This window comes from Canis lupus, chromosome 31 (genome assembly GCF_003254725.2).
Source record: "Canis lupus dingo isolate Sandy chromosome 31, ASM325472v2, whole genome shotgun sequence".
In the NCBI taxonomy this organism is placed as follows: domain Eukaryota; kingdom Metazoa; phylum Chordata; class Mammalia; order Carnivora; family Canidae; genus Canis; species Canis lupus.
In genome coordinates, this window is record NC_064273.1 from 8,797,590 (window position 1) to 8,817,046 (window position 19,457).

General features: G+C 35.7%; 2 protein-coding genes across 8 annotated transcripts in view; one reads left to right on the plus strand and one right to left on the minus strand.

The window, feature by feature from the left end:
* ROBO1 (roundabout guidance receptor 1) overlaps positions 1-19,457 on the plus strand; it is a 1,126,854-nt gene that overhangs the window by 951,916 nt on the left and 155,481 nt on the right. The window lies entirely within an intron of this gene.
* LOC112661601 (aurora kinase A) lies at positions 709-2,401 on the minus strand. The gene has a single exon (XM_025449662.3). The coding sequence runs from the start codon at positions 2,364-2,366 to the stop codon at positions 1,149-1,151; it is 1,218 nt and encodes a 405-aa protein (XP_025305447.1). The 5' UTR covers positions 2,367-2,401; the 3' UTR covers positions 709-1,148.

A 19,457-nucleotide genomic window follows, 5' to 3' on the forward strand; every position in this document is an offset into this window, starting at 1 on the left:
GTGGGGAGGGCTAAAAAGGAAGCTAAAGAAAATATCTGTGATTTGAAAAGAGCATTTATAAACTCATTATGATTTGCAAAACAAAGCTAAATGAATGCAGGTGTACAGAGAATAAATATCTAGTGTTGCACAATTGCGCTACAATGGAAACGTAAGGTGGACAGATGTGGAAGTTACTTGGGATAAGAAATTGTTGCCATCATCAGAATCAGCTTAATCTCAAACCAGACTGTAGAAAGGGAAGTACTAAGAAATGGTAAAGGATTTCTTTATTTTTAACTAAAGAGGAATTGAATTATAGACAATTTGTAAGGAGATTTGTCTAATTGTCAAGTACACAGACAGATCTGTATGAGAAATAGGAGGAATAGGAAAAGACAAAAACAAAAACAGAAAAAACAATTATCAAAAAAACAGCCAGCGATTCAGTGTTTTGAGGGGAGTGAAATGCTGATGAGATAAATGATAGCCAGTTTATAGGAAAAGGTAGGAAGTTGATGAGAGCTTAGGTTCTCACCAAGATGTCCATTTACCCATTTACAGGTGGTTAAGGTCTTCAGTGCACTGTTTTCAAATTAAAAGGGAGTAAGTACAGAAATTAAAGAAAAAGAGTTAGAAAAGTTAAACAGATTAAAACAATGAGAAATATACCGATTAAAGTCAATTTATTGCAGTGCATTTATTTTTTTTTTTTTCTTTATAAAAATCTTTATTTTAACATTTAAAAGAAAGAATCACATGTTCATCCTGACAGCTTTACCAGATTTGGCCACCCAATAAGTTACACACACACGTAGGTACTTGGAAGGTTATTGCACGCCTCTTTCACTGATGGAGTCATGGCGAGGTGGCCACTCTCCCTGCAGTAGGACCTGGAGTGGGTCCTCCACAAGGAAGCCTGACTCGAAACAGGCTGTAGGGAGGTCCAGGTGAACCTCACCTCCAAATTGTGAAACTAGTGACACTGCCACAATTCCTGTGGCTACTTTCACTCCAGAGCGTACTGTTCACTTAAGTAGACTCAAGTGGGGAGGCCGAGGCGCCACCTGGCACAGTAGGCCTTTGTCTGCAGCGTCCTCCGTCACGGGCAGGCCGTCAGCAGTATCAGCAGCAGCTCTGCCTCTCAGATTTCTCCTCCTGCACAATCCTTAAGACTGTTTGCTAGTTGAGTCTTTGCTTTTTTGGCTACTTGATGGTTTTGATGAGTTAGCCATGATCCACGGGTGTTCAAGTACATCCTTGAGAGTTGGCCTTTGGCTGGGATTATGTTTCAACAGTCTTGAAATGAGATCCCTGGCTCCCTCCGGCACGAAGTCAGGGAATGTGAATTCAACCCGTGATATTCTTTTGTAGGTCTCTTGGTATGTGCTTGCCTCAAAAGGAGGCTTCCCAACTAGAAATTCATAGCAAAGAACCCCAAGGCTCCAGAGATCCACCTTCTCATCATGCATTCGGCCTTCAATCATCTCTGGGGGCAAGTAATCCAGGGTGCCACACAGGGTGGTTCTCCTGGAGGATGGAGCATGTACTGACCACCCAAAATCTGCAATCTTAAGCTCTCCAGCTGATCCAAGGAGTAGGTTCTCTGGCTTAATGTCTCTGTGAATGACTCTCTTTGAGTGACAGTAAGACAGGGCATCTGCCAACTCTGTGATATAAGTAGCAGTTCTCTGCTCATCAAACTTTGACAGTTTCTGAAGTTCTCTGTAGACAGCTCCAAGAGGTGCATATTCTAGAATTAGGTAAACTCTGGTGGCATCATGGAAATAACCATACAGCCTAAGAATATTTGGATGCCTAAGGTGGGACTGTATTTCTACTTCTCTTCTCAGCTGATGTTCAACTCCTGCTTTCTCCAGTTGAGCTTTAAATAATACTTTAATAGCCAGGATAAACTTGCTTTGTTTTTCCCTTGCCAAGTAAACATTACCAAACTTTCCTTTACCCAGTGGGCGACCAATTTCAAAATCTTCCAAAGCCCATTGCCTTTTTTTTGATTCTTCATTTTTCTGTTTTGTTGCCAGTTCCTTTTCAGAATTATTTCCAGGGGCTGATGACGAGGGTTGCTCACTCTTTTGGGTATTATTCAGTGACCTAGAGGCAGGACGAGGGACACCAGTTGCCTGCAATTGCTTCTGCTTCAGATTCTGAGCCGGTTTATGGCTGGAGACGAGCTTTTGGGTTTGTGGAGGAACTCGCTGGGAAGAATTTGAAGGACACAAGACCCGCTGGGCCTGGCCACTATTTGCAGATAATGGATTCTGTGAAGGAACTTGCTGAGTCACCAGAACACGTTTTGGACCATCACCAAGTGCAATTGCAGTCTTAACAGGCCCTGCAATGCAGTTTTCTTTAGATTTGTCCATAATGCCCGCCGGCTCCAGCCTCCGACCCAAGCCGCCTATTGCAGTGCATTTATAATGTAACTCATACATTTGAGTATAGGATTATAATCTCAGATTTTATATTTTTGAAATTTATGCAAAGACACTCTCTGGGCAGTCATATCCCTCAACATAGCTTAGCAAGTGGAACTCAAGCTACATTTCATATACATTCACCTTTGCTGGGTGTACTTGTGCAGTGCATAACTTCCGCAACTATGCATGTTATCCTGTAGCATTATAGGATGGAACGAGAACTGAATAATTATCTAGACGAATATATTCACATTGTACATGAGAAAATGAATCGTATAGGCAAGAAAAAACATTCTGTTACTGAATGAGAAATCCTGATATTTACCAATGGCTGATGGCATCAGAATTATTCTATAAAGGATTAAGGCATAAAGATAATTTAATATCCAGGACCATTTGTAACCTTTGCAAAATAAGTTTTATAAGAATTTTTTTGCTGCTTTTCTTGAATGAATCCAACTTACATTTGTTTTATTCCCCATTCCATAAGAACTACCACTTTATTTTATTCCAATTCATTTTTAAAGATTTTTACTTATTTATTTGGCAGTGAGAGAGCGCACAAGCAGGAGGAGTGGCAGGCAGAGGCGGAGGGAGAAGCAGGCTCCCCACTGAGCAGAGGGCCCTATGTGGGGCTCCATCCCAGGACCCTGGGATCATGATCTGAGCCAAAGGCAGATACTTAATTGACTGAGCCACCAGACACCCTTCCAATTCATTTTTAAAAACTAACATATTGGGGCACCTGGGTGGCTCAGTGGTTGAGCATCTTCCTTTGGCTCAGGTCGTGATCCCGGGGTCCTGGGATTGAGTCTGTATCAGGCTCCCCATTGGGAGCCTGCTTCTCCCTCTGCCTAAGTCTCTGCCTCTTTCTGTGTCTCTCATTAATAAATAAAATGTTGTGTCTAACCTTCATTAAGTGTTTTAGAATGTTGCAGCAACAATATTTGAGCTTTACGTGGGTAATCTCATTTCTTTATAACAGTTTATAGTCATTCTTCTTTTTAAGATTTTATTTACTTATTCATGAGAGAGGCAGAGATACAGGCAGAGAGAGAGGCCAGCTCCCTGCAGGGAGCCCAATGCAGGACTTGATCCTAGACCTGGAGATCACGACCTGAGCCAAACGCAGATGCTCAACTAGCCATCCAGGTTCCCCCACAGTCACTATTCTTAGCCCAATTCTGCAAATGAAGGAAGTAGAGGCATTGAGTAGAAAATGGATGACTTGAATCCCCAGTGAATATACTCTTTATCTCAGCTAATCTAAGCTACAGCTCTTATCTGTGTATGACTAAGTATTAAAGTTTTGGTTACAATTGTTATACAGTGATAATGCTTACATGTGTTAGCATATTTAAGGAATAATATTAAACCTATTATTTAAATACCTTTTTCCCCCTTTAAATGAGGCATCAGTCCCTAGCAATCAGTCTTTAAATGCTTAAAAACCTTAGTTAGTTCAAAGCCACTTAATATTTCATAGAGCAATAGTATTGTTTTATATTTTTCAAGTTTTACCACATTTAAACAATGAAGAGTAATGTTTTATTCATAATAATGTTCTGTTCCTTGGACAGTGGAGTGTAATTCAGCATGATTTAGTCTGGGACCAGATATCCTAGTCACCAAGAGAGAAGTTCATTTGATGGGATCTAAGAAGTGCAGGCTTAGGAGGAGTGATTTATACCAGTGATTCAGTTTCTTTCTTTCTTTCTTACTTTCTTCCTTCCTTTTTCTTTCTTTCTTTCTTTCTTTCTTTCTTTCTTTCTTTCTTTCTTTCTCTCTCTCTCTCTCTCTCTTTCTCTCTCTCTCTCTCTCTTTCTTTCTCTCTTCTTTCTTCTTTTCTTTCTTGATTTTATTCATTCATTCATTCATTCATTTATTTGAGAGAGAGAGAGAGAGCGTGCTCACGTCTACAGAGTGGGGAGGGGCAGAGGGAGGAAGAGAGAATCCCAAGCAGACTTCCCACTGAATGCAAAGCTCCCCATGGGCCTTGAACCCAGGACACTAAGATCATGACCTGAGCCAGAATCAAGAGTCAGAAGCTCAAATGACTGAGCCACCCAGGCATCCACTGTAGTTCAGTTCTTAACTGGTTGTGTGACCTAAGGCAAGGTATTTTACTTTTATGAATCTATTTTTCCATCTGTAAAGTTATGAACTTCTTATGTCTTCTAGCACTGTTAACCCATTAAGTTGGCATTTTTCCTGCAGTAAGAATATCACAAAATGCAGTAGAACACAAGAGTACAATAGACATAATTTAATCTTAGATTAAGATAACACTTTAAAATCTTGAATTTCTTTTGGATTACTATTATGAAAATGATTTCATTGTACAGTAGATGTTAAAAGCTATAATTAATAGTGAATTCCCATCAAGGAAAAGAAAACAATTGTATGTGTGATGAAATCCTCGGTGTGTAATAAACGTTAAGCTGCTTTTGTTTACTTGTTTTAGTAATGTCTCTTTGTCTTTTGAGTTTTCTGGTAACAAACAACATTCATTATTTAAAAATTCATTATTCCTTTATTTAGTTAGGAATTAATTTTTCATTGTTATTTTCACAGTCCTATATGAGTGGCACATAGTCAGGAGTCAATAAATATTTATTGATAAACTGAAAATTTATTCAACAGATGTATATCAAGCCACTATTGGCTTAGCTCAGTCATTGCCACATGTTGGGAAAATGTAAAAATGAGTAAGTCAATTTTGGCCTTTGAGGATCTCACTATTTAATAGTAAGCAAAAATACATGGTGATAATTGCAGTATAATGTGATAAATACTATATAAAAGACATTAAATTAATACTGTCTAGAGGAAACCTAGACTATTTGAGAGATCTCTATTTATTTTAGTTGATTTTTTTACAAATTAAGTCAAGGTTTAAGAGGCAGAAAAAAGTGAAAAGACCGTTGTAAGACTGAAGAAAGCAAATGTGCACTCAGACATGGCATACTGAGATAACAGAGAAAATGTTGCAGCATAGGATGTGGGGGTGGAGGGCCGGGAAATGGGTCTGGATGGAGAGCTTGAAGGCACAACTGTGAGGCTGCAAGCAGCCATATTAAGAATGTCTACTTTGTTTTTATAGGTTGTTTAGTTAAACAGTCAACTGGGAGTTGAGGTAACTTGGAGTCAATAAAGATTTTTTTTTTTTCAGTAAAGATTTTAAAGCAAGGCAATGACAGGATCGTATTTGGTGTTTCAAAGATAAATCTGGTGGAATAATTACATCACCCAGAAAGACAGAGAAGCTGGATAAAGGAGACCAGTTTGCAGGCAGTAGCATTGAGAGATGGTAAGCTAGAGTTTACAGCAAAGAATTTCAAATGTTTCAGTCTTCACGAGTCTGTTTAGTAGCAAAAATTGCAAGTACACTACAGTTTCTGTAATTTTATTTATTATGTACTACTGTATACCAATGCTAAAGTATTATATACATTTTAGAATATCGTATGAGGGGTGGCCCCGGTGGCTTAGTGGTTTAGTGCCGCCTTCAGCCCAGGGCGTGAGTGATCCTGGAGGCCCAGGATTGAGTCCCGCGTCAGGCTCCCTGCATGGAGCCTGCTTCTCCCTCTGCCTGTGTCTCTGCCTCTCTCTCTCTCTCTCTCTCTCTCTGTTTCTAATAAAAAATAAAATCTAAAAAAAAAAGTATGAAATTTTATTTAAAAGTTTAAGGATTATATTTAAAAATACGTATCAATGGAATTTCTCTTAATATCCCATGCCAGGGGGCTGTTTATGCAGCCTCAGAATGTTGCTTACTCACTTTACATGCTTGATTTAGAATAGTGGTTCTCAACATTGTTTGTATCTTGGAAACACCAGGCTGCATCCTAAAATGACTATTGCTAATCTCTGGGTGTGCGACCCAGACATCTGAATTTTCCTACCTCCCCAGGGGATTCCAGCATGCTACCAAGGATAAGAACCACTTAAAGAGAATAGAAGAGCGATTGCAATTTTCAGCACTGAAAACACAGAGGAGATGAGTGGTATTTTATGTTAGAATCACATGGGAAACTATTTCAAACTACAGCCATCCCTTCACCTTTCTAGAGATTTTGTACCTCCACCTGGGGTTATATTGTACGCTTTGAGTCCACCTCTATTGAATTAAACTTTAAAAGTTAATCTAGACAAACAGATTGGGTAGGATATTTATTTATTTATTTATTTATTTATTTATTTATTTATTTATTTATTTTTAAAGATTTCATTTACTTATTCATGAGAGACAGAGAGAGAGAGAGTCAGAGACATAGGCAGAGGGAAAAGCAGGCTCCCTGTGGGGAGCCCGATGCAGGACTTGATTCTAGGATCCCGGGATCACAATCTGAGCCAAAGGCAGATGCTCAACCGTTGAGCCACCCAGACTTCCTAGCTAGGATCTTATTCAATCTATGAATTTGGGGTTGGAGAGAGAATGATTGGTTTGGGAGAAAATTTTGTGATGTGTTTGTTTCAAGATAGAGCCAGAATTCCAGGTTGACTCTAAAATTTCTCAGTGTACTCATATACTGAGATAGGAAAGACACAAGGAATAAAAATAGTTACTGTTTATTTACTCTTTTAGAGACAGAGTGGTATTGGTGAAGTCCATGCATGTTTCAGATTCAGTCCTATAAGGCATGCAAGTGGTTATGTATGAAGAAGTAGGAACTATGATTTAGGACTTGGGACAAAAAGATGGGCTTCCCACAAAAAGACCGCAGAAAACATCATGTAACCAAATAATATCCTTCAGTCAGGAAGCTTATTTAGCACAAATAGAAGGGAATAAAAGGATTAGAACCTTAAAAAAACAATAAAAAAAAAACAATCAAAAGGACAGTATGTGGAGAAAATCAGTAAAGAAGACCAACAAGGAGTAGCTGGAGACATGAAAGGAAGAGCAAAAATTGTGATTGGTATCAAAAATGAGTAGAATGCCAGATGGGGCAGTGGTCAGCAAAATCAAATTCTCCAAAATGGTCAGGTAAGATAGAACCTGAAAAAAAGGTTTCCAAATGAGAACAATTAGGAGACTTAAAAATCTGAATTGAGAAGAGTTTCGGTGGGAAGACAATGGAGGAAGCCGAGGCAGTGTGTCTCAAGCTGAAACAGTTTGGGTAGAGAAGGAAAGAGTAAGATATGCAAGTGGCTTCAGGGAAGGTTTGAGGGGATATTTTTATTTAATGGAAAGATGGGGCAGACATGCAATATGGAGTGGAGAAAGTAGAAAAGTAGGAAGACAAAAACGCACCATGGAAAATCAAATTGTGCCTTGCTCTGACTAAGCCCAGATTATTTTTTACAGTTTGTTTTTTTGTTTGGTTGTGTTTTTCTTTATTTTGTTTTCCAGCAGTTTGGAAATATTATCTTATTTTAATGTGTTGCTTTACCATTGGCTGTGGCTTTCGATCTCAGTTAGTGATAAGTCAGCAATACACATGAACATAAATACTTTTATATAAAGTAAGCACAAGTTTTTGTTTTGACTTTCTTTTAAGTGAAGCACTACTAAAAAGAAATGATCTAAGGAGGATTAGATATGTATGGCAACGGCAGTAAATTTCATGGGGCCATATTTGGTTTGATTACAACTATCTTACATGACTTTCAACTATAAACAGATATGAGGAATGTTGGTTAAAATAATATCTGTGTACTTAAATAAAATAGTAAAAATGATGTGGAACCAGAAGACAATTGTGTATTTGCACTGGGAAAAATTATGAAGTAGACGGAGTATGTCTATATTCTAATCAGGTTAGCACATGTCAGAAGTTTGATAGTCAGCTTTGCCTAAATCAGTAAACAATTTCTACTAACTATCTAAGGTAGTCAGCACATAGACTCTATGTGCTATGAAAAACAGCTTTCTCGGGACCCGTAGACAGGTGGGGAAAAGACACAACTAAAATATAAACAGATATAACATGCTGTACTATAGCACAAAGTACAAGTTCAATCTAACCAAACCCCAGTGGAATTAATAAGAATAGTGATTATCCTAGAATTAGCATCTAGTAACATGCCAATACGTTAATATAACCATAATAGTTAATATTTCTAGTTATTATTCGATGTACTGGACATAATTTTAAGTGTGTCACATGCAGTAACTTATTTAATCCTCAAAATAATTCAATCCTTATTTTATTATTATTCTTTTATAATGAGGAAATTCAGGCCCCAGTTAAGCCACTTCTCCAAAGTCAAATAATAAGTAACTGGCGGAGCCAGGTTTCTCACCCATAAAGTCTGACTCCAGAGTCTCTGCTCTTAAACACACTGTCCTATCCAGACTTACTCATTCTAATTTCATATAAATAAATTTTCAGAGAAAACTAGCCTATGTCAGCAAATGAGTGGATTTTTTGCTAGTAGAAACCAAAGGTTTGCTTTTTGTTTATAGAGTAATATTAAAGGCCACCAAGGGCTTACTCCTCATTGACACTGTATTAAAGGATTTCTTCACACAGGAGTACCTAATGGAGAATATGAATTTCATTTATTTGGGCAGTCATTCATTGAATAATGCTTATTCAGTGTCTACTATGTCCTCCGCTCTATGTGCTGTGAAAAACAGCTTTCTTGGGACCCATAGATGGGTGGGGAAAAGACACAACCAAAACATAAACAGATATAACATACTGTACTATAGCACAAAGTACTATACCATACAACCACAGGATAAGATTCTGATCCCACAAGTGTGCTTTAATTCAGAAGGGTAGAATTGTACATAAGTGGAAAGCATATGGAAAGAAGCTTTGCTATGTTCTATACGTGGCTAGTTCCTCAGTTCTGTGAAGTCACATGCTAAGCTTTCAACCATTGTAGAGCTGTTGGAGCAACCTGTCCATAGACCTCAGCAGAAACTGGCTAAAGCAATAGCTAAGACAGTTAAGGGAAAAAACAAAACACTTTTCAGTATAAGGCCGAAAATGGCTCCCAGACATAATTCTTCAGTAAACAACAGAACAAAAGCAGGGCCAGAAGACTAGAGGGTATAGGGAAAGACCATGAAGGAACATCAAAGTGAAGAAGGCAGGCTTGCTAGAGAGCAGACTTCCACATTTGTTGAAGCCAGAGTAGTTTGTATTTTGCTCTCAGCAAGTTGAACAACAGTCGATGCCCATATGATCAAGGCAGGTGCCTTTTACTATAACTGTGGTTCTTTGTGCAGGATAGTATCCACATTATTGGGTGTTGAGTGAAGTGCTAATTCAAAGAAAATAACTAGTCCTGAAGTGCATGATTTAATACCCTCACCTGTCTCATTTTATTTTAATTATTTTACTTATATTACAGAAATACAAAGAGGTGTCTTTAATAGAAAAGTGTGAATGAACAAAATATATATAAATTAGTGTGGAGGAAAGCCCCATTGTCCCCCTGTTTTGTGTGGTCATGTGAAAATGAACATCTGTACCTTCATACATGCTGCAATTTTCCACCCTAGCAATTACTCACATGAGCTAGTGGGATATAATTGTCCAAGATTTGTGTTCATTTGGGTAATTTAGTGGAAAAACTCCTATTAGGGTAAGCTAGCCAAAAGATAGAATTTTATCGGATGGTATACCATTTAATCAGCTTTGTTTTATGATTGGTACAAATTGGTATCCTGCACAAAGGAATATGTACATATAATGCATTTCTTTGAAGTGTATGACACATAAGAATCAGAAATGTCAAATACTAAATGTAGGTAAATTGGAAAATATCCCTCTTCGATTAATTAAAATTATAAGTAGGATTTAAATTTCATGATTTGCTTGAAAGGGTATTTTCTTTTTTTAAAAGATTTTATTTATTTATTCATGAGACACACACACACGGGGGCGGGGGGGCAGAGACATAGGCAGAGGGAGAAGCAGGCTCCATGCAGGGAGCCCGGTGTGGGATCCGATCTCAGGTCTCTAGGATCATACCCTGGGCTGAAGGTGGCGCTAAACTGCTGAGCCACCCGGGCTGTCCTAAAGGGTATTTCAAATTACCAGTAAATATAGACTAAAGAAGTATTTGGTAGAATTTTATTAAATGGTAAATACTGAGTATATTTCTAAGTCATTACTACTTAGCAAGGTGAATAGATGATCATTTCTGAATGTTTTTACCTATGCAGAATAAATAGAGACACTTTAGGGAGTATTGGTTTTAATTGTTATTGTTTCTGAACTTATGTGGAATAAGGGGCAATATTTTACCTTCATAATCCTTTTCTTTGTTTTATAAAGCTAATGTTTATCAGGATATTGAAGTTAAAGTGATCTTCCCCTGAGACTTTCAAGTGAGTGATACAATTTTCTATGAAAGAATGTTTCAGCGAGTACCTTAGTGACAATAAAGAATGAAACATTTAAAGCAGTATCCTATTTAAGTGTAGTTTAAAGGATTACCATGACCCTTGAAAATGTTAAAAATGGTGGGAATATTTAGATTGTGCATTTGCTTTTGATTATTGCACTTCTCATGACCATGTATAGGTGGTATCAGAGCTGATCCAAATGACTGTCTGTAGATAAATGGAAAGGACTTGATCTTGGCAGTTGAAACACCCATGTGGGGCCCTGTCTGCCACATACTAACTACATACAATTCCTTGGGCAAAATTCCTAACCTAGAAAATGAACACTGAAATGACCACATCTCCCAGGATTGTTTTATGGATTAACTGGTATTATTTTGTCCATTCAAAAAAAATATCTATTTCAGTTCTTACTGTAAAGGAAACAGTGCCAGACCCCAGCTCTGCAGAGATAAGCAGACACTGGAGCTTACCTTCCTAGGTTCTCTGGCTGGAGCCATCTAAGTGAGACTGACAAAAGGCAGATTAACAAGAGAAAAGCAAACAGATTTATTTAATGTATAAGTTTTATGTGACATTGGAGCCTTCATAAGGAAATAAAGCTCTGAAGAAGTGGTTAAACCTGAGTGTTCTTACGCTAGGTTTGATGAAGAGTGGAATGTTATGGAAAAACGTGATAGGAAAAAAGGGTATGAGGATAGTGAATGGGGTGACAATCGGCCATACTTCTTTGTTCAGATTTCTTTTGTGGCCCTCCATCTTCAGAGATAAGGATATTCTTTTCTCTAGGTGTAGGAGGGCATTTCTCCATGAGTGTAAGTGTAAGACTTGCTTCAGGGGAAAAGTCAGAGAGTCCTTCCTCTACCTGTGGTTTCTCAAATTTCTTCAGCTGGAAATATTAAATGATGTATTTTGGAGTAGTGTGTTCCAAGCCCCATCATGTGTAATAAAGATATTTAGCAACTGACATTTTCGTGCACTTACGATGTGCCAGATACAGTTTGTTAAGGGTGAGTATGGGGAGGAAGATAGAGCCAATTTAAAAAGATGAGTTTAAGGGGTTATCTAGTATACTACACTGAATATAGTGTAAACCCACTCCTCATGAAATTGTTGTTCTTTCCTGTTTAATCTATAAGTCATAAAATCATAGAATATTAATGCTACAAAATATTTTTTTTACCATTTTGTTTTGGAAACATGTTTCTTTAGAGAGATTAAACATCCATATCTGAATATGGATTTTTCATCCTTTTTACTAACAGTTTAATTTCCTCATTTTAAGAAACAAGTATGAGTAGAATGAATAAACATCTGTGTATGTTTATCTAATGATGTAAAAAAGTTCAACTAAATTTGTCTTCTACGCTTTTTTTTTTCCCTAAAGAAAGAACTCAATTTAAAAGCGGCCTATTTGGATAGCAGTCCCTCCTGTGATAATATACTGACTTAGTGAGTAAAAGCAATGATTTTAGAATTAAACTATTATGGTTTGTATCTCTTATTTTTCACACCAATAAAATAGGGATCATAATAGTAGTAAACTCCTATGGTTTCGGTAAGGATTAGCGAAATTAATGTAATAAATCCTTAGCCCAGTTCCTGCACAGCATAAAATTCTCAATAAATGTGTTATTATTTTAAAACATACACACCTTGCACCTAAAAACAAATGAATATATGTTAAATATTAATTTTTTTGGCTATTATTTTATAGTGCAATGATGATGTGCTTTGGGACTATCTAATATGAAGCATAATTCTTGTCCCCAGGGTTTTAACAGCATAGTGGATAAAAAAGTATGAGATTTGACCTAGGAGATGGAATCATGGTTCCCCCAGTCCAAAGCAAAATACCAGTTTCTCCATTTGTAAAGTAGTGAAAACTTGTCATCAGGCTTTTTGAGGATTAAATGAGATTCATTTCTTAATACAAACCATTCCACAGACTAAATGCCAGACTTTTAGCTATTTGTAGTTGAAGGATGAGAAATAATAACATGTATAATTATGTAAAATATAAAATAAGATAGTATTTAGTCTGATGTATGCTTTGGTCTTTTATAAAAATAACATAAATTCACTATATAACAAATCAGACACTTAGAAAATGTATATACATAAAGGAGAAGATTAAAATCATTCATAATCTCACTTCTCAGAAATGACTACTTCTAGCAGTTATCTTCTCTTTATGCCTCTGCTTTCTATAGATATATCTATATTAGTTATGTGTTTTTACAAAATTAGAAACATATTTTACACTAACCTTTCCTAAAGTGTATTACTAAGGATTATATTTTAGCGAGAGGTCAATTATGTTCCTCAAATAATTTATAAAAATTAATGAAGTTGGGCAGCCCAGGTGGCTCAGCGGTTTATCGCTGCCTTCAGCCCACCGTGTGATTCTGGAGTCCTGGGATCGAGTCCAGCATCAGGCTCCCTGCATGGAGCCTGCTTCTTCCTCTGCCTGTGTCTGCCTCTCTCTCTCTCTCTTTCTCTGTCTCTCATGAATGAATAAATAAAATATTTTTAAAAAAATTAATGAAGTAAAGTTGGCATGGTCAAATATGTTTAGAAGAACCTGGGCAACAAAGTTAAATAAAGGGTTTATTATTTTGTTTTGTTTTGTTTTTTTACTTTAGAACTTCTCAGTACTTTTAATATGCTAATGAATATTGTAATTTTCCAAAGGGTAGCCATAACATACACAATTTCCAAACATAAATATCTTACTTTTTTTTAACAGATACATATTAAGGCCATTTTGATCTAGTGGTTTTTGGAAACTGTCATACTTACTTTTTTTGTGGGTTTTTTTCCAATTAATATTTCATCTTGACTATTTTATTACTTTATAAAAAGAACTTAGTATTTATGCCTGTGTAAGATTAATTTTGATAACTAGGCAAATGTTCATTTTTGAATTAGTAGTATAGCTACCAAAAGTTTAAAATTAAAAAAGACCAAGCCTAGAATAGCCTGAAAAGCTTTAGGTAGGTATATATAAACGAGGGGTGAGGGTGGGAGAGTGCTGAAGAAAACCTATCAAAAAGTTGTCAAGGGTGGGGCACCTGTCTGGCTCAGTCAGTAGAGCATGCAGCTCTTGATCTTGGAATTGTGAGTTTGAACCCTCACCTTGGGTTACAGAGATTACTTTAAAAATTAAAAACCTTAAAAAAATGGAAGCTTTTTTTATATTATTATATCAAATAATTTCATAGCTGCCTGTCAGGCTGAAGCAAAGACTGATCTTTTCTATATAAATGATAGACTGACTGCTACATTGCCTTTTTCCTTTGTTCAAGATCATTTTGAAGGGATAATTTTTAAACAAAATTATCTCAACTAGGAAGTTGCAGGGAGGAGGTTAAGAAAATTTATTCAGGCAGGCATTTTAATCAAAGAGGTATTTGTTGGAAATGTGGTTAAAAGTGTAGTTGGCCAAGTCATACAAATAGTAACTTTTTTCCCTTTGAGCTCTAGCCCAAGGCTTTAGAAATGAGTTATGAATGTAAATAAATACAAATCAATAGGAGTTCTGTTTTTATTATTTCTCTGGGAATTTCTGTACAATTTGAGAGCAACTTGCTGCAAGTTCAGCAGATGATTAAGTTTAACCTTGATCCTGAGCCAGCAAGATTGGCTTGCTTTCTATCAGCGAGGGATGTAAATTTACTCGGACACATTTTAATTGGCATTTATGCAACATGTACACACAGATGCTGAATTCATTGAGAAATCCTGAGTGCCATCTGTTTAACTAGCTTTGCCCTCTATTAAAATACATGATAAAATGAGACTGTATCTCTTTGGTTTGCTCATGTATTTATCTTCCACTATAGAGCACCTCCAATGAGAACCTTATCAGTGTGATACTGTGGAAGATAATGCTTAATATGACAATCTAAAAATACACTTTATTTTCTCTTTCCCTTTATGGAGACTATTCAAGGCACTTTCCTCTTGTGCTTTCTCTTCGTAAAAGGATTATCTTCAGGATGTGGCTTTTTTTAAATCAATTTTTTTTTAATTTAGGGTAACTGTTAATAAAACAACTGAGGTTGCTATTATTTTGAATTTTAAGTAATTGTTTATCAAATGAAAATTATTTTCACAGCAAATTTAATATTTCTGAATTTAAAAAGTGATTTTTAAAATTATCACTTTAATCACCCTGTGAAGTTTGATTTACAAATGAACTAACATTTTAAGATTAGTTCTCTCTTACACATTCAACCAAAACTTTGGATTAGACCCACTTCCAAATGAAAGAATCATTTCCCTTCCCTGCAAAACTTGGCAACATCATATCCTATCATGATTTACATATGCAGACCTTGAAAAAGGTCTGAAATTATCATGAAAATTAAAGGGGAAGTGCTCTTTTTAAACTGCACCATACCTTAATTAAAAAAAAAAGTAATAACCATAAAACCATAGGTTCAGAATTCACATTTGAAAAAAAAATCTGAAACATAAATTTATTCATTGATGCCCTGTAAAAATTCCAATAAAATCACAACTACACTTTCCTGATATATTAAGTAGTTTCCTTTAAAAAAAAATCACCCAAACCGTCAAATTATTTTTTGTACATTTCCCTATTAAACTAAAGTTAGTATTCAGTCATAAGAAGCTGTCACTTTTTATAGCTGTCATGATGACAGAATGAACCATTTATTTTATAAGTAGAGGGCTTATGTCTCTGTGACAGGTAGAGATTATGATGACATTGTCTTTAACCTAAATTCATGAGCCCAAGAATGAAATTCCTAAGCTTGAAAGGTTTTTAAAACTGAAAGTAAACTAACAGGTATAGTATCAAATTTAAGTGGCTGTACAGGAATGGATTTAGTTAATTTTCTCATGTGGTTAATGGTTAATACAGTGATATTACTTAATATATTAATATAATTATCTTCTAAGTGTTGGGTTTTTGGGGCTGACCTACAGGGAAAACTATTAAATAAGCAGCCACTCCCCAGTGAGCCACCTTGAGCAAATCTTGTAGTTGCCAAGGACTTTCCATGGAGCCCTCTTTGGAGCTGCTTAGAATCTCAATTCCATCTCAAATTAAAAACAAAAAAACAAAAAACAAAAACTTAATTGAAAGCTATTTGTGATCTCTGGATTCAGTTTTAGTTGTTAGTGGATAACAATCTACTAGAAATCAATGAACTTTCTTAACCAGTTTGGGTTATTATAGCATTAAACAAACTACTTAACTTTGATGATCTCAGTTTTCCCACCCATAAACTGGAAGAGATTTGGACTGAAGAGATCTCTACGTTCTTGGGGCACCTGGGTAGCTCAGTCGGTTAAGTGGCTGACTCTTAATTTCAGCTCAGGTCATGAGATCTAGCCCTGCATGGGGTTCTGCTTAAAATTCTTTCCCTTTCCCTCTAACCTTCCCCACACTTCCACACCCCACTTTCTCTCTCTCTCTCTCAAAAAAAAAAAAAAAACTTTTAAGTTCCGTTTAACTAAAACATGCTATTATTCAAAATAATAAACATATACAAATAAGATCACAGAATATAGATTCAGCTGCTTATCTTTTATCTCTTTTATGCCTCCAAAGTATAAAACTTTAGAAAATATGACTAAATCCTTCTCTGTTGAATTAAACTGAAAAATCTCCTAAATATTATCCTTTACTTTTAAGATGAAGCACAGTTATCTTTTCAAAATCCACAGCCATTTGTGACAATTATGAATGGGCCTTGAGTATATTATGCTAAGTGAGACAAGTCAGAAGCCAAAGACAAGAACTGTGTGATATCCCCTATGTGGAACTAGAAGAAGTCATCCTCCTAAAAAATAGAATAAAATGATGGTTATCATGGGGTGGGGGTGTGGGGGGGGTAAAAGTGATCTTGTTATTAAAGTTACAGACTTGAGATTGAGTGGTAAATAAACCATGGTGATTTAATGTACAGTATAATAAATACAGACAACAATATTATTGAATAGATTCCATAATATCTATAACTATGTAATGTGATAAATTTTGCTACAGTGGCAATCATATTACAATATAGAACAATATAGAAATATACTAAAGTAACATGCTATACCTTAAATTTAAATGATGTTGTATGTCAAATATATTTAATTTTTTAAAAAAGGAATTCCAAAGAGAAAAAAGAAAAAGAAAATCCACATCCCAGTCAGCTTCTAGTTGCAATTCCTAACTAAAAGTAGATGTTTTAACACATAATAATCTCTTATACCTATGCACTATAACACTTACGGGTTTCTTGATGGCTCTGTTGATAGAGTATGTCTCTTAATCTTGGGGTTATGAGTTTGAGCCCCACATTGCATGTAGAGATTACTTAAAAGAACAAAAAATGAAAACTTTTTACTTCACATTCTAGCCTTAATTGATTAAACTGCTCACACTGTCTCTGTGAGTTTTAAATTCCTTTATGTTTAGAGTTCTAGCCTTTGGGGTCTAAGGAAAAATGGAAAATGGATTTGTGAGGCAGGAAATGTGGGAGCTGAAGAGGGTGTGGGAGAGAAGGTAGGCTGAGAATTCCAGGAGAGTAAAGTCTTGCAGGTAGTTTCAAAACGCATTGGCAGAATCATAGATGGAGACTTAATCTTTAAAGGGCTCCCACATAGTAGAAATTCCTTTTTTAAAGATTTTTTAAAAATTTATTTATTCATTAGCATACACAGAGAGGAGAGAGAGAGAGAGAGAGAGAGAGAGGCAGAGACACAGGCAGAGGGAGAAGCAGGCTCCATGCAGGGAGCCCGACGTGGGACTCGATCCCAGGTCTCCAGGATCACGCCCTGGGCTGAAGCCAGCGCTAAACTGCTAAGCCACCCGGGCTGCCCCATACTAGAAATTCAAATGTTTGTTTACTGAAATAAGATAAATGTGAATAAATAAAGCCAGAGATGAGTGAGGTGGGGTTAGTGGATGAAGAGAAAATAGTGTGACTTTCTAACATGTTTGTGGGCATGTATTAACCATAGCTCATAATGAAGATATTTGAACATGGTTAGCTAAAAGTTACAGTTCCTTCAGCATGCCTGGCACCCCTCTATGCACCCTTGAATTCTGGGGTCCTGAGTTCAACCTCCATATTGGGCATAGAGATTACTTAAAAAAGAAAAGTTACAATTACTTCAAAAGATGTTTACATTTTGATTATAATTTGGAAGGTTAAGGTATGGGGTTTTTTGATGGTAAAGGTGATAAAGTATCACATATTTAAATTATTTAATTTGGAGGCGGAGTTCATGGGTTAAAATATTAAGGACAATTTCAGAGTACAGAAGGCCTTATGTTATTTGTTGTGTTTCCAGTGGTTCATTTTCTAGTCATTAGGGTTTCAAAAGAAACCTACTAGAAATGAGTTTATTAATTTGGTTTTCTTCTGTCTTTATTTTCATTTGTTATTTTGCTCACAACCTTGAATTTATATGACCATATAATGCCATCGAGGCTATTTTAATTGCCAGTCTTGACATATTGCCAGCTCTTATCCTTGTTAGGAATGTGGTAATCTGTTTCTTTCAAGTATTTACTTAGATCAATTAATTATGATTGTAGGAGCTGTCAATTATTTATACTGCTTGGGAGTAAAATATATGTCTCTTGTGTCACTTATCATGTAGTATGGTGCTTATTTCATACTCTCTTCCATATTTCCTTGCTTTTTCAACATGTCTATAATCCCCTCAAATCCTAGAGTATTGCATAATTACTGGTTGTGGTTTTTCCTTTACTGGTCATGAAGCTGTAAATGCCTTTCCTTTGATTTTTTTGATTCTAAGTGAAGAGAAATAACATTATTTTTGTTACTTAAATGTTTCAACAGCATAGTTTGATTAATAAAGACAGTAAAGTTAGTAACCTTAAAATGTATTTTCAATCAGAAAAATTAAACGTGGTTAATTTTTCCTCATATGAAAACCTTTCATTTTTTGAAAATTAAAGAGGAAATTCTTATGCCTAACACAAGCACAAATTTTTCTCTAGTTCTGACCTTGAGGAGACCAAAGAAAAACTTAATTTGAGAAATGTGTGATTAAGAAATGCTGCTATATCGTTTATTTAGTGACATCATTACATTAAGTGATATGTATCTCATATTATTATATGTTCACATAAACTTCTCTTTTGGAACCCTGAACTTAAAATGATGAAACAAAATAAAATAGCAAGTAGAAATATGATCCAGAGTAAGAGCAACAATGTGTTTTTAATTTCATTATTTCTTGCCTTTTAGTATTTAGGCCAAAGGGGCATTTGATGTTTTGTCATGCCTTTTTTTAAAAAAAAAACTAATAAATAATTTGTCATATGACTCATTAATTTTGTTGCTCATTAAGACCATGGGATTGCTCCATGATGCCTGTAAGTTCAGGACTTCATCTCTACTAAATCATAGGTCATTGTTAATTAAAAATAAATAATCGTGAACTTGAAGTGGGCCTGTCATTTACTTTCCTAGAGATATCTGTGAAAAGAGCCAAGAAAGCATAGTTAGACCTAGGGAAAAACTGTTCTATAATTTCTTTAGCAGGAAAATGTATTCTTGAATTATTGTTTGTAAAGTAAATATTCCCATTTTGATAATAAATAATATCATTTATTAATGATAAAAGTTAATGATAACTTTCATTATCTCAAAATTTCATTTATGAGAATTTATGAATTTCAGTTCTTTGAGATTAAATACACATGATTAAGGATAGAAACATTGAAT